Source organism: Tenrec ecaudatus, chromosome 2, assembly GCF_050624435.1.
Source record: "Tenrec ecaudatus isolate mTenEca1 chromosome 2, mTenEca1.hap1, whole genome shotgun sequence".
In the NCBI taxonomy this organism is placed as follows: domain Eukaryota; kingdom Metazoa; phylum Chordata; class Mammalia; order Afrosoricida; family Tenrecidae; genus Tenrec; species Tenrec ecaudatus.
This window is the reverse complement of record NC_134531.1, coordinates 17,921,657-17,938,354: the sequence shown is the minus strand read 5'-3', so window position 1 is coordinate 17,938,354 and position 16,698 is coordinate 17,921,657. Positions and strand designations below refer to the sequence as shown.

Sequence of the window (16,698 nt, the reverse complement as noted above, 5' to 3'; positions counted from 1 at the left end):
CATATTAATTACAGACTACAATAGCAACATCCTTTCTCAGTGAGTAGTGGAGTCTCGCTGGTCCTCGTCCTCCCAGCTTAGTTTATCATGATTTTGTCTATTTTATCTAGTTGAGATGATTTTGGCTTTCTTTACGTTGAGTTGCAATTCATAATGAAGGCTTTCTTCTTTACCTTTATGTAACTCTTTCAAGATTTCTTAGCTTTTACCAAACAGGATTGCATTGTCTGCATCTGACAGATGATAGTCTGTATCTCAGATGTTTAGCTTAAGATTGAATAAGTATGGATGGAGCATTGAACCCTGACCCACACGTTCCAGATTTTATGCCATGCATGATCCCCTAGTCCTACTCAAACGACTGCCAATTGTTCTATGTACGGGCTCTGCAGGAACGCAATGGAAGCTAAACAAAACCACAACAATGAAAACACGCATTGCTCTCCAGTGGGTGCTGACTCACAGCCACCCAATAGGACTGGTAAAGCTCCCCTTGTCGGTCTCTGAGAAGGCAACTGTTTGCAGGCATGAAAAGCTCTGTATTTCTCCCATGCAACGACTGGTGGTTTCTGATTCTGGATCTGAGAGACCCTACGCCCTGGGTCACCTCTGTGCCCCCACGGCTCTGAGCGATGAACTGCTCTGGAATTCCCACCTTGGGGGTGTCTTCCATAGTTGCTAGCATAGTCAATGGAAAACAAGGACACAGCTCTCTAGTGTTCCTTGCCTTCGCCAAGATCATGGAGGACTTGATACCCCTTCTCCTATCTGCTCGCTGAGTCCACCGCCAGTTTCTGGCAGTTGCGTGTCTATGCACTGCTGCAGCTGAATTCTCTTAAAGAAGGTTTAGCTTGCCTGTGATCTTAATGATGTTATGTGATAATTCCCGTATTCTGTGTGGTAACACTTCTTTGGAATGGACACAAGTATGGGTTACTTCCACTCAGGAGACGAAGTAGCTGTTGTCAGAATATCTCCCCCAACCCCCAACAGTTGTATTGGCATATAATTCACATATCACACAGTTCAATAGCTCTACCACAAGAAGAGTTTACAACCATCACCACGAGCAGTTGCAGAACATTTCCTTCATACTTGCACCCATAGTTAGTATCTCTCCACACACACACCCCCCTCCAAGGCCCTCTGCCAAACCCTCAAGGGTTAGATTTACCTATCCTGGATTTCTGATACAAAAAACCCCCCCACAAAAAACCAAAACACCAACACACACTAAAAACAAAAAACTATCAACAATTACAACATAAAATATTCAAAACTGGAGCCAATTGAAATGGATCATAAGGGAGATAAAATGAGAGAGTGATGAACTTGACCTAACTGATTCTGCAACAACCCACTTTCCAATGTGTTCTGCGTGAGTGCCAGGCTAGAATTTCTTGGCATAGATTAATGAGTGTTTCCTGTGCTTTGTCAGCTTGTTGAAATCTGTTGATTGACATTTCATCAATTCCTAGAATTTGTTTTTGGCTTCAGTGCAACTTAGACTTTTCCCTTCAATGTTATGAGTTCATAATCATATGCTACCTCTTGTAATAGCTTAACTTTGTCCAATTCTTTTTGGCACATCTCTTTTTGATATGTGCTGCATCGTTCAAAGATTTTTCCATGGAATTTTTCAATATTGAAACACGAAACTTACAATTTTTTCTCCGGTTTCTGATAAGCTGAATGTGTTCTTCCGTTTCGGTTTTCTAATGCCAAGTCTTGACATATTCCACTGCAAAACGTGACTCTGTCTTCTAGAGATGCCTTTTGAAGTTTTCTGTTCGGTTGTTTTCTTTATCATTTCATCCATTTGCTTTATTTACTCTAGATTTAAGGGTAAATTTAAAAATCTCTTCTGACATCAAGTTTGGTCATTTCTTCTTTTTGTAATGCACAGCACAATGAAATACTGCCCCATCTTGCACCATCCTCAAAATCGTTCCTGTGTTGGAGCAGCCACGGTGTCAATCTGGCTCCTCGAGAGCCTTCCTCTTCTTTGCTGCCCCTCTATTTTACCAAACATGATGTCTTTCTCCAGAAAGTGGCCTCTCCTCACAAGATGTCCAAAGTATGTAAATCACAGTTTTTCCATCTTGGCCTCTAAGGAGCAAACTGGCTGTACTTCTTCCCAGAGCAATTGGTTTGTCCTTTTGGCAGTCCATGGTACTTTCAATATTCTTCACCAACTCCACAATTCAAGCACATCAGTGTTTTTCCCTCTTCCTTATTCCATGTCCACTTTTCAAGTGTGTATGAGGCAATTGAAGTTACCAGCACACCTTGATCCTCAGGGTGACATCCTTTAGAAGTCCTGAAGACCTCAGCTTTTTCCCATTGAGTGATCGGTGGGCTTGAACCATTGCCCCTGCAAGTAGCAATCCAGCACATCCATGTTTGTGCTGCTAGGGATCCTCGAAGAAGCTGATAGAATTCTTCGATTTATTCATCATTGACTTCAGTGGTTGGTCTGTAATTTTGAATAATAATTGTATTACTTGGTATTCCTTTTAAGCAGAGATATCACCGGACTAAAGATAAGATAGTACTGCAAGAGAGATCTTGAACGGTGCTTTTGAAGATTCACGATATGAAATGGCCAGGGTCAGTCCAGTTAAGCTCACTAATGCCTAGAGCATGATGTCAGGAGAGACCAGTACCTGGAAAAGAGCATCCCTCATGTTTGGTCCAGCAGGGCGGTTACAGGAAGAAGGCCCTCAACAAGGTGGATTGACACAGTGGCTGTCAGAATGGGATCAAGTTGAAGAGCAATTGTGAGGGTGGTGCAGGACCGGCCAGTGTGCAGTTCTGTCACACACACGGCCACTAGGAGTATCTGCTGACCCTGAAGGCACCTAAAAAAAAACAGATAGCAATTATAAGGATATCAATTTAAGTGTTTAAAGACAGCCATTATAAGGACATCAATACTTAAATGTCCCCTTTCATTTTTGACAATTTCCAATTTTCCTAGATTTATATTTAGCATGTTCCAACTATTCATAGATATTTGCAGTTTTTTATTCACATTTTGGTAGTTTTATGAAAGACTCAAAATCATTGTTGCAGTCGCATCATGAAGGTCGACTCTAATGTGAGGAAGAAGCTTTTCCTGCTTGTTTTCTGAGTGTCGTTGAGGCCGAGTGACTCCTTCTGGCACTGCGTCAGTCAGTGTTCGGTCACTGGTTACAAGGTTGTCAGTGACGCATGCCTAAGAAATGGCTAAGCTAGTCCTTCTTCATCGTGTCATCGTAGGGCTAAGCTTTGCGGAAACTTACTCACCCAGGGCTACCCTACTGGCATTTGAAAGGCTGGTTGCATAGCTCCCAGCATCCCATTTAAGCTCTCATAGAAGGACAGACAGACACATGAGTAGGAGATACTTCTCATGATAAGAAGAAAAGGAGAGAAGAGGGGATACATTCTTTTTAGATTTTTTCTTTTTACTAGTAATATTTAGAAATGAAAGAATATAATTGAGAGCTAATAACATATTTGGATGTAAGAGTCATGGTTGTTCTTAGGTGTACACAAATGGGTTCCCATACACAGTACTCTGTACAACAGAATAAAACACTGCCATTCTCACAATTGTTATTAAAATTGAGCATATTGTTTTTCAGCCACTGTTTCAATCCATCTTGATGGGGCACATCCTTCCTTCTTTTCTTTTTTCCTTTATACCTTTCTTTTTTCTTTACTGATTCTCTTACTTCACCAAACATGATGTCCTGTTCCAGGTCTGCTTTCTCCTGAAAGCATGCCCAGAGTAAAAGAGACGGAGTCTTGCTCTCCTGGTTTCTAAGGAACCTTGTAGTAATTCTCTTCCAAGTCAGACTCATTCTTCAAGCTCCCTGGGCTATAATTGTTCTTCTTCACCAGCACCACCATTCAGATGCATCAGTTGTTTTTGGTCTCCCTAATTCATTTTGCTCTTTCTGATTCACCCTTCACGTGTGTATGAGTACACTGATGATACCATAACCTAAGCAAATAAGACCAAAAAAATGTCTTCAAAAGTTAAACAACAACATTTTCACTTTGAAGACTAGGGTGTATGTGAGCCAAGTCAAGGTACACTTAAGGGTACGGGATTAAAAAAAAAAAGTCAGTTCCAGAAGAACTTAGTGTAAATGTGTTAGTTTAATTACAACATTATGCTATATACTACAATTATTAAAAATGATATTATTTCAAGTATATCAGCTAAAATTATGTACCTGAAGATTTCCTAGAATAAAAATAGAAACCAAGGAGATATGCAAACCTATTGCTGTAGAGTCTAAGCTGACTGCTAGCCGCCCTGGGTCAAAGGAGAAGTGTTTAATAGGTTTCCATGGCTGTCATTGCCACCTGTATCTCCCTCAAGGAAGTCTGGGGGTTCTGTCAACCTTCTGGTTAGCAGCTGACCTTTTGAAGCACTGTTACCAGTGCTTCTGGAAGAAAACTTTAAGAGAGAGAAAGGCTACCGGTTAGCACAGTGGTTAAGTGCTCACAGCTAAACAGGAGATCAGTGGTTCTAACTCACCAGCAATTCCTCAAGAGAAAGACGTACAGGTTTTCTTCGATGCAGAGTACATCCTGGTGAATTATTGGGCGGTGGGGGGGGCAGGTCTGCTTTGTGCTATAGCTGCAATGTGCTTATAATCCTTTGATGCCAATGGATTAAATACAATACATAGGAAGATTACTTTGCACAACAAAAAGAAGAGCACATTTAAAGCAGTGAAATTAGGCTAAAAATAAAAGGGTGACAGCATGAATTTTAAAAGAAAAATAATGTACATTATTTGAAGCCAAAGCATGAGGGAATTCAAACAGAAATCATTTACAAGATCGTAACAGCAGTTTATAATCCTGACGGGAGCTAGTCACAGTGTAATCACATGTTTATAAAGATCTATGCAGCACTACTCAGAAATATTCACAAAGAAGGAATTCCCAGGCATAAGAGCAAGTCAAAAGTATTGCTAAAAAATAATGAACACTGCGTAAAAATATCAAAACGCGAGGCTGTCGTTTCTCACCAGTTCCTCCATCTCTCTGCATAGAGTTAGGAAGGCGCTGCCTCCATCCCTCTAACCTTCTGCTAAGCGTTCTGTTATCTTCAGTTTGACAGCAAATCAAAACCTCAGTGTTGACATCTGGAAGGGATTCAACAAGTTCTTTTGAAATGTTCTTCGGGTTTGAGGAGCAAAACCAAACTCTGACTAGAAAACCCTAGACCTGAACATTGACTTAGATAAAGTTTCGCACCAAAAGTCTCATAGGCGATCTCTTGATACCCTCCAAGAGAGAGCAGCTGTGTTGTGCCAGCGAATAAATATCCGGTGCAACGTTCCTGGCTTTTTCACAACAATGTAATTTTCTATCTAAAACAAAACCAACACTTCTTTCTAATCAGCTCCTGTGATCCTCCTGTGCCCGTGCACTAATCTGTCAGTATTACTCATTGAGACCGCCCAAAGTATTATCACAGCTCTCTGAGCTCACTCGGTTGTCTGGAATTTAACGGACTCAGCACATCCCCTTGTTTGCTGCTATTTCAATTGGGCTTCTTTTAAAAGTAACCCAAATAAGACTAAGGCTGGAATAATCCTGAATGAACTTGTCTGCAGCCCTCTGCTCACCACAGAAGCATGTTTAAATGCATCTTGTTTGAAAAAACTTGTGCATGTATGAACTGGGGCCATTGCAGTAATACCTTTAAAAAAATTTTCTTGGGCATGTATGGAGGTGTCATAGAAAAACCTAATGGTAGAAGTTTATATTTCCATTATTTCTGCTTATGACATAAAAGGAGCTTTTAGAATATAGGTAGCAGAAGGATATAATTTAATAAACCAAACTTACTGCCAATAAAATGATTCTGATGTGTAGCAACTGTCTAGTAGCAGAGGGTTTCTATGCTTCTGATATGTATGAAAATAGACTGCCGTGTCTTTCTCCCACAGAGGATTTGACCAGGTCAAACCACTGATCTTTTGATTAGCACACAAGAGCTTAACCACGGCATTGCCAGAGCCCTAATAGGGAAGTTGAATTATAGGTATTCTGAAGATAAAGAATCTACATTTTATTTCAGATGATCATGGAACACCTAGTTATATTGACCATGTTAGTCTTCAAAGATAATTTCAATAAGTTCCCACAAGCAAAGTTCATGTCACTACTGACTGTTTTCATCCAAGTACTAGAGCTCTAAAAATTAATCTAAAACTCAGAGCACAAAGGTTCTTCCAGACTTCTTTACCAACTCTGACACCAGTTAGCCCTCCCCGAGTGCATTTTACTTCCCAGCTGTGCCCCATAATTCATTGTGATGGTCACACAACACTCGCAACCAATACTGACATTTGTGGGTTTACTCAGGAAGATCATGTGGGAGGCTGGCACCGGACTGGGTAGTGTTTTGGGAAACTAACAAGTTACAATTTGGGATCAAAAATGTTCAGTCAGGACATTTCCTTAGCCATTCCCCGCTTTCTGATCCTGGTCTAGCAGCCACACAGCCCCTGGGCATCTGCCTACTTGCACAATGCCACCGAGTTCTTTTAGAGCTGCTGAGAAATGCCAACAATACACACTGTGAACACAATGTGGAGGCCACATTTGACCACCTCTGAGTACCTGAGGGATAAGAGTCTGTCTCCCCAGGAGCCCCCAAAGCAGACATGCCTCAACCCTCCTTATTTCTTTATCCTACTCTGACACCAACCATTTCTCCCACAACACTTTTCTGTCCTGTTGGATTTGATCATTGATTGCAATGATTGGGCTGAAATCACAGACAAAATGCACAATTATGGGGATTATTGAGGGACACTTCCACAAGTAAAGGTCCGAAAACATGAAGGAAACAATTATTGGTCCACAGCCACCCCTCTCCTCATCCAACTGCCAAGGCTCTGTGTCTGGTCCTCATTCTCTCAGTCAGGTGCCCCCCTGGCTCCTGCTTCCATGGGCCAGAACGCCTGTTCACTGCTCTGTCTCTCACCCCATAGTCTTGGCATGGCTCCGCTGCTCTGTCTCCTTGCCTCCGCTTCTGGTCTTTGTGTAGCATGGTCTCTGGTGTCTCAGAGATCCTGGTCTTGCTCCTCTAGTGGCTGTTCTTTCTGACTGGGTCCAGGAAATGCTCTTTGTCCCTGTCCCTGAGATGCCTCTCTTAAACATAGTAAGGTGGCAACGAAAACTAACTATTCCCATCTATGAGTGTTCCACAGGCCCTGTTTACATAGTACCACACAATCATTTGGCGGGAGTTACAGAGACGTGAATCTAAGAGCCATCTTGTGAAATTTCACGTCACCAGAAGCACATTGCTATACGCCTTAGCCTGAAAACACTCACCTATAGCTCAGTCAGCCAATCAACATCCCCAACTAAGTGGCTAGAGGCAACCCCTTTGGTCAGGGAGCCTCCTTCTGGAAGGCCCTCAGCCTGACTCTCATCTGTAGGCCAGGAAACCCATCACTCGGTTCTGGCTCTTGACTCTTCTTCTGGGCTTCCACTGTTGCTCTTCTGCCTCTTCGTTGCGGTCATCTTTCAGTCCCTAGATAAAGTAGGTTCAGTTTCCAGAGTCACTGGGGACGAAAGCGATGCTCACACTCCTGGCTCTTCTTTCTTTATGGTAGTGAAATCCGCCCTTCTTGTTTCTGAGATGGCCCTTATTATGCCCAGCAGAAGGCAAGCCATCCATTGTCTGTCCTTCTGTACTGTGGTGGCTTGTATGGTGCTAATAAACATGCAACTGTTAAATGAACTAACTTATGATGATCAATACAACTATGATCAGCACCACTCAGTGAAACTATGCCACCCCACAAGTTGGATTCATTCTAGAATTATTGGATGCTTCAAGGCTGGGCAGACAGCTGTATTCATCTGAATCCCATGAGATTGTCTTTGGGATAGATTGTACCATTTGGGATATCCTCAGTTTCATATAGTTAAACTTAAAAACATGTTTAAAATGTAAGAAATGCCAATTGTACATTGGCAGACAGTATATTTAGTCCCTGTCAAGAAATCTTCCATGTCTGTAATCTCGAGGATGATAGAAGTTTAGAGTTAGCAGAAAGAAAAAATTAAACACAAATCCCCCAATTAAATCAGATGTTTGTTTGCTTTTTAATTTATGCAATGAAACACATCCTTTTCAGCAATTTTTACATGTATAATTCAGTGATGTTGATCATATCCTTCAAATTGAGCAACCATACTTTCTATTGTTTTCCAAAATTACTCAACCACCAGTTACATAGTTTTTCTCTCTCTCAGCAATAGCCCCTGACCCAGCTTTTCCTTCCCTGTTCATCTGTAGCAACTACTGATAATCGTTGTTTTACATATACTTGCTTGTTTCATAGAAATGATATGAAACATAAATGTTTGTTCTTTTGCAACAGATTCATTTTGCTCAGTATAATGTTTCCAAGATTCCTTGGCATGCATTGGGACTGCACTTCTTTTTATGGCTGATTAATATTCCATTGTCTAGTTAGGCCAGATTTTGTTTATCCACTCATCTGGTAACAGACAGTTGGGCTGTTTCCATATTTGGGCTATTGTGAAAAGCACTGTCATGGTCAATGTTGTGGAAGTTTCCATTTGCATCCTACTTTCACTGCTGTGAATGGCAGTGTTGGGCATTATGGTAGTTTATGTCCCTCTTTCAGAGAAATTAATGAACAGCGTCCCATAGTATTTTTATCCCTCTGCATGCCCAACAGCAATGGGTATGTTTCAGTGTCTTCCCAATCTCACCAATGCCAAACGTTAAGGTTTGTTTATTTTATTATTGGCATGTTAATGGGGACAAAGTATCCCATTATTGTTTGATTTACATTTCCCTAAGAGATAAGGCCACCGGTCATCTGTCAGGTTGGCATACTCTGGTGACTTGCATGTTGCTGGGCTGCCAGAAACTCTGTCACCAGTATTTCAAATGCTGACAGTGGCATCCATGGCAAACAGGGCTAAGTAAAGCTTCCAGGGTAAGAGCAGACTTAGAAGAAGAAAGATGCTGTCCATTCCTGGGGGGTTAGCCACTGACAACCGTATGAGCCTTGTCAGCTAGATTGTCAGAAGATGAGCCCTTCAGCTTGGAAAACTCAAAAACCCTGTGCTATGGATCGAGCGACTGCCAATCCATATTGATCCTCTAGGAGAGGGTGGAACAGCCCCTGTGAGTTTCCAAACTGTAACTCTTTATAGGAGTAGAAAGTACCACCTTTCCCCTGAGGACACGTGGACACTATCGAGCTTCCATTCATGTGGATAGCAGCCTGGTGTGCAACCCCTCCTGAAGGCATGCACTCCTGGCAAGAAATGCCTCCTCAAAACAGAGTCAACTTTACTGAAGCAGGTGGAGGAGAGCTTTCAGGACCTGCTTGTACCGATGGGCAATGCTCCAAATGAGAAGAAATGGCCACAAACAACTATTGATAATCAGAATGTGGATTATATGACACAGAAATGTAGGAAAAATGGAGATATCAACAATGAAATGACACATTAGTAGATTGATAGCCTTGGTATTTGTGAGTGTAAATGAAATAGTATTGTTATTTTACGTTGGTCAGTCATAGGTTTACCAAGTTCTGCATGATGAATATGAAAGAAATGGCATCACATACATAGTCCAAAACAACATTTTAAGATAAATCTTGAAGCACAATGTTTTCTTAGCTAGAATACTATGTGCCTGCAAACATATCCAGCTAACACAAATATTACATAAATGTATACAATAACCAGTAAAGCTGGTGATGAGGAAGTTGAACATTTCCACCAAATTATTCAGTTTGAAATTGATCAATCATGAAATCAGAGACACATTGGAGAATTATTGGTGATTTGAATGAAAAGTTGAAAAAATAGGAAGAGACTGAAAACAAACAAACAAAAACTCACTCACTGCCATGTAGTCAATGCTGAATCATAGCGACTCTAGATCTGGACAGAGACCACCTGCCTCTGTAGGTTTCCCAGGCTATAACTTTTGGTGGAGTATGAAGGCTGGTCTTTCCCCACCAAACAGCTGGTGGTTTCGACAGCTGTCCTTGAAATTAGCAGCCCAACTCAGAACCCACTACACCAACAAGGCTCCTAAGAGGGAGGAACAGTCATCGGAAAAGAGAGCCTTGGTATAGAAAAGAAGTTGGAGATCGCATGATATAATTTTACAACACAAAGGACAACGGAGCAGGTTGCCCTCACCAGGTGGATGCTTGGTAAAGCAGCATAGCAAAAAAACACTAGACTCGTGATGAGATGGGGATGGCAGTGGCTGCAACGATATGCTCAAATACACCCACAGTTGGGATCATGGCATAAGACGTGTTAGTGTTTGTCTGTCGTCCATATGGTTGCTATGAGTCTGAACTGACTCCTCAAAGTCACCTTACAACAGTAAACATGTTGCCCTCACCAATGGAACACGTAGGAGTCAAGTTGACTACATCTGTGGGAAGAGGTTACAGAGAATCCCAATTCAGTTGGGAGGTCAGGAGCTGACTACGGAACACACCTCAGTTGCTGATAGGCAACGTTGGGTTGAATCTGAATATCAGAATAAATCCACACAAGACAAAAGTATATCCCATCTGAATTTCTAGAACATATCATGAACATATTTGACACATCGAACACTAACCTAATTGACCAGAGGAGTTGTAGAATGGTGTTAAGAACACCATGCATAAAGAAATCAAAAGGTCACTGAGAGACTAGAACGTAAGGAAAGACTAAAGTAGGTGCCGGAAGAGACTCTACAAGTTTGTCTTGATTAACAATAGCTTAAACAAAAGGAAGAAATGATGAAATAATGGAGCTCAATCGACAATCCCCAGGGTATCCCCAGAAGACAAACTAAAGCATTATAAGGAAATGTGTAAGAAAACCCAAAAAAGAAGAATGGAGTTTGTCTTAAGCTGAAAGAACTGGGGGAGAAAGTCCACCCTTGAGCTGCAACAGGAAATGATTCTATGGGCAAAGTCTTGAACAATGCAGAAAGCTTCAAAAGAAGATGCCGTGAATATGCAGCGTCACTGTACCAAAAAGATCTGGCTCGTGTGAAACCATTTTAAAACGTGCCCTATGATCAAGATCCACAAACATCATAGAAAGAAGTCTAAGCAGCACTGAAGTTATTTGTAAAACCAAGGACCCAGAAATCAATGAAATATAAATGGAAGTATTTCAGAAAGCCACTATCGTGTTAGAGGCACTCCCTAGTCTACACTAACCAACTCAGTAGAAGCGATTCATATTCATGCCCATTCCAACGAAAGGTGATGTAATTTAATTCAGAAATTATCAAATAATGTTGTGGATATGCATCGTGTTGCAGAGCATCACCACCCCATTTCCTTTGCCTCTGTCTTCATGCAATTGTTTTTGCCCTAATATACTCTACCGCCCCGCATACACGAGTACAAGTGGATAGTCCCTAATTGTACACATTTATCTTAGAAGCCACTTCCTGTTGGAAACATTCATGAAGCTGCTTAGACCTACCTCTGTGTCAGAGTTTTACGTCCTTACTAACTCTCCTCACTTCCAGCATATCTGATTGCATGGACTACACAATGTTGAATCAGTCTATGTATACTCTATAACCTACATTGGAACATGCAAAACATATCTGAGTTTATCCATGTTTTCTACACTCAGACTGATGATTCCTGCCATAGGTAGGAAAGATATATTGAGTAAATAAATACTTAATGAATATTAATAAAGATGGTACCATAAATGTTAACATAGCCATAGAAATATAAAAATGTATATGAACAACAAATAAAAACATACTTTAAATGTGATAGAAATATTTCAAAAGAACAATAAAAACAAAACTGTAAGAATGGTATTCATCTATAAAAAATGAAAACTACACAAAGACTATAAAAATATTTTTGCTAAAATTCTAAGTAAATATTTTTGAATTGTTGACTTACCAATTGATCATATTTTAAAATAAGATACTGAGTTAAAATCTAGAAAAGTTTTACATATTTATAAAATGGTTTACATATTTATACAATTTGATGATATAGAAAGTATCTTAAAGATTAAAATGTAGATTGAAGAGGAAATTAAGGAATTCAAAAGAAGCCACTAAACTTGAAGGACCCTAAAAATGAGCAATATTCATTTACCTGTATGAATGATCCTTTTGTAGATCATGAATCATCATAATTGTGGTTGGGTGAACTCTAAATCCCTTTAGACTTGAATTTCAGGATTTTTTATTTAAAGAGTGGCTTTATGAACATTTTTAGAACAGGATCTTTATAAACTAAAGTTTTGGTTTGGTTTGGTTCTTTGGATTGTTTTCATGAATAATATTTGTTTGCAATGTGATGGAAAATAATAATCAGTATTGATGTTCTGTTTTCTCACAGCCGCTGAACTATGAGAAAAAGAAGGCATATACACTCAACATAGAAGGAGCAAATACACATCTTGATTTTCGCTTTTCTCACCTGGGTCCTTTTAAGGATGCTACCATGCTGAAGATCATTGTTGGGGATGTAGATGAACCCCCGCTGTTTTCCATGCCCTTTTATGTCATGGAAGTCTATGAAAATGCCAAGATCGGAACCATCGTTGGCACCGTTTTGGCACAAGATCCTGACAGTGCTAATAGCTTAGTAAGGTATAGTAAAACCTACCATTTAGATCTTGAAAGATTTCATTTCCTAACACTTCTATTTAAAATTAATGAAATAATTTTAAAATAGTTTATTTCTGTAATTTCTTTTTATTAATAAGATAAAATAAAACTAGTCTATCAGATTGCTACAAAAATTTGTGGAAAATAGAATTAAAATATAGTGGATTTTGTTCATTAATTTTTGGAACTTACTATTAGCTTATTTTTCAAATAATTTAGTGAGTTTTGTTTAAAGTTAGGTTGCATATATTCATATCCATGAAGACAGTGTTGAGCATGCTATTTGTTTTGCACTTTATTATCCATAAATACTATTTATTTATTTACTTTTAATCTTTTATTTTGTTTAGGTGAGTGTTTATACTATAAATAATTTAATACATAAAACAATTTTTGTACAAATTGTACCATGGTGTTGATTACAATTTTAACAATGTGTCAGGGTTCTCATTGTTCTCACTGTGTGCTCCCTTTACATTTAATTACCATCCCTCCTGCTCCAGCCCTCTACCTCCCCACCCCCACCCCCTACACACATACTTTTGGTTGGGTGAACTCTAAATCCCTGTAGACTTGAGTTTCAGGACTTTTTTATTTAAAGAGTGGCTTTATGAACATTGTTAGAACAGGATCTTTATAAACTAAATTTGCAATTTGGTCTTCTATATAGTTGATTGTTTAAGACAGCATTGTGATCTGGTTCGTTTTATTTATTTTATTATTTGGGTGAAAATAGATCTCTATGAGATTAGATTTTTAAAACTGTGTTCTCAGAGATTCCTCTACTATCTATAAATCCAGTAAGTCTGTATTTTTGTTTGTTTGTTTGGTTTATGAATTTGAGTTTTGTTCTTGATTATTGTCCCATTTTATCTGGAGCCTTCTATTGTGACACTGGTCAGAACATTTCTTCCTTTGTTTTTCATAAAGCATCTATTGGGTAGGGCTCTTGCAAATATAACAATCAATACATCCATTATATCATGTGGACATATGCAATTGTTGGGATCAACAATTTATCAACATTGTCTTCTTGAGCCCTTTGATATCATTGCCTCTTTTTTCTCCTCCCTCCCCCACCTCATCACCCCTATTAACCTTTGATATATTATGTATTGTTATTATTATTTATACAAATCTCATATTACCCATAGCCAGGCACCACCTAGTTCTGGTTTCAAAGTGGAAGAGGCCTTGTTTTGTGTGAGTTCTCAGTTCAGTAGAGTAGTTTCTTTTTTGAATCTTTGGTTTTCTTTATTCTCCTTTGCTCTAGATGGAAAATGATCAATTATTGTATCTTACATGGTCACTTACAAGGTTTCATGATTATAGATGATACTACCTAAACTAATTGTGCAATGTTATTTTTATGAACTGTGTCATACCAATTGTCTTGAGAGACTATGATCCCAAACCTTTTACATGAGTAGATCAATACTGCAAGGTGCTATGTCAATGTGTACCTCGTGTAATTTAGTCTATCTATGAATATGAGTATATATGGAGCATGCCCAAATGCATGTGTGTTCTTGCCTAGAAATATACCTACATATGCTTGTATACATACACACATCTACCTTCCTATACATATATAGCATATATGTATCTCACTGTAACAGCACACATAGAGTTTAGCTGTTAAAGCTACCATTATAACAAGTATAACAACCTTCAGTGTGATAGTATTTATCATAATTGTCCTTTATTCTTGTGTTGCTCTCACTTTCTTCGTTTAACTTGGTCAATTTGTGTTGACTTCCTCCATATTTTATAGCACTTTTTCCTTCATCAGAAATAACAGACATATTGTATGCTTGTCCTAGTGGCTCTGTGCACTAGGCATTGGGCTATGAACCATAGATCAGTGGCTCAAGCTCACCAACTGTTCAGGTAAATAAGTTGTCTGTTCACATAAATGCTTGCAGTTTGGGAATCCTTAAAGAGCAATTAGTTCTACTCTGTCCTATGGTCACTTTGATTTGGAATTCATTGGATAGTTGTGTTTGGTTTGGGTTTGACTGGTAAGCAAGTAATCCCCCTTCATTCTATTTTCATTTCTGGTAATCTTCACTGTGTGTTTGAAGACAGCCTAATATTTGTCTATTTGTGATAGACATATTTCTCTCAGCTTAATGTTCTCCGGATTCATCCATGTGATAAAGGATTTCAAAGGCTCATTATTCTTTGTAATTGCATAATATCAACACACACAGGTAGTTGCTATCATGTTGCTATTGTCAATAACGATGATGAGCCGTGGTATGTGTGTGTCTATTGGTTTCACTACCCTTGTTTCTTTTAGAATATATAGCTAGAAATGTAATTTCTGGATGAAAATATATTAAAATCTCTGTCCACTTCAAGATTTACCATCCTATTTTCCCCAGGGTTTGTGCCATTTTGCCGTTCTATGAGCTGTTTAAGAGTGATAAGAGTCCCAGCCATGTTGTTTCCTTTTGTGGGGGATTTCTTTCTTTTGTGGGCTTGGGATCCCATTGCTCTGCCTCACGTTCTCCACACTGCTCCTCTGCTTTGCTTCTTGGCCTCAGTGCGGTTCCTCCGCTGGTAACCGCTGCCTCCATCACCTCACGCAGGGATCCTGCATGTGCTCTGCAGGGCCTTCTTCTTTTGGATGATCACTGAACTCCTTTCCTCCTGTTTCCGAGCTGGTTCTCTTATAACCAAAGGCATCACAAGACCAATCAATCCCCTCTATAAGTGCATTATACATTGTGTTTGCATAGTCGCACCCAGTTATTTGAAGGAAATTACAAAGAAAGATTTAAGCTGCAAGGATTTAATCTTACTTGGATTCTCAATCAATGCTCATTCAAGCAACTGTCAAAAAAATAAATTATGCATCTTGTTTGATACTTCTGTTGCACAAGGTAACTTTAAAGTATTCAAGAGCAAAGAGGTAATTTTCAGGTCAAAGTTGTGTCTGCCCCAAGCCACTGTATTTTCAATCGCCTCATATCCATGAGAAAGTTGTACTTTGACTAAGGAATATAAAAATCTAATCAATGCATTTGAATTATTGTGATGTCAAAGAATATTGAATGTTTTATGGACTGCAGTTAGAGAACAAAAAGTTCTGGCTTGGAATAGGTACAGACAGTATGCTCCTTTTAAGCAAGGAAGATGAGATGCGGCCTCATGTGCTTTTGAATATGGCAGCAGGAGAGACCAGTTCCTGGAAAGGGGGATGATATTTATTATAGGAGAAAGGCCTTTTGAGACAGGAAACCCTGAATGAGATTAATTGATGTAGTGGCTGCAACAATGAGTTCAAACACAATTGTGAAGCTGGCACATGACCAGGTTGTGTTTCATTCTGTCATACATAGACTCACTCTATTTTGGAAGTGGCTTAATGGAACCTAACAACAGAACAGCAAAGAAAGCCAGAGATAGAAGATCATGAGGAAGTCATTTCATTGCACCACACCTTTTCCTTTGTCTTCCTTATGGGTTTAACTATTTGGGCCTCTTCTTTTCCATTTAGAATCGAAGATTAGTTATTCCATTTCATTAAAAATGTCTAGATTTCTTTGAATCGGATTGAATTTTTCATAATATTAATTTTCTATCCCATAAGCATGTCATTCTTTTCCATGCATAGTTCTCATTTGGTTACTTACTACCTTGTTTTGTGGTATTCCTTGTATAAATATTTAACACTCTAGGATAGATTTATTTCTAAGTATGTTACTCTTTGCATGGATATTGTCAACACTACATAATTTATTTAGCTATTTATTTATGCCACTGTTCCTTTATTATGATATGTTTTTTCTAAGATCATTTTATTGGGTGCATTAACAGCTCTTGATACATCAAGTGTATCAAGCATATTTGTACATATGTTGTAATCATTATTTTCCAAACATTTACTTTCTATTTGAGCATTTGGTATCAACTCCTTTCCCCCCACACCCAACCTTTGTGACCCCTTAATAAATTATAAATATTTTTTCATATTTTACATCAGCTACTTTTTCCTTTCCCCATGG

General features: G+C 39.1%; 1 protein-coding gene across 2 annotated transcripts in view; it reads left to right on the top strand.

Annotated features, from left to right (window-relative positions):
* The window catches only part of CDH18 (cadherin 18), a 360,438-nt gene that overhangs the window by 255,884 nt on the left and 87,856 nt on the right, over window positions 1–16,698 (top strand). For both annotated transcript variants that reach the window (XM_075542989.1, XM_075542990.1), the window contains one exon: window positions 12,414–12,667. In XM_075542989.1, the coding sequence (XP_075399104.1) occupies window positions 12,414–12,667 (254 nt within the window). The remainder of the gene's footprint in view (window positions 1–12,413; window positions 12,668–16,698) is intronic.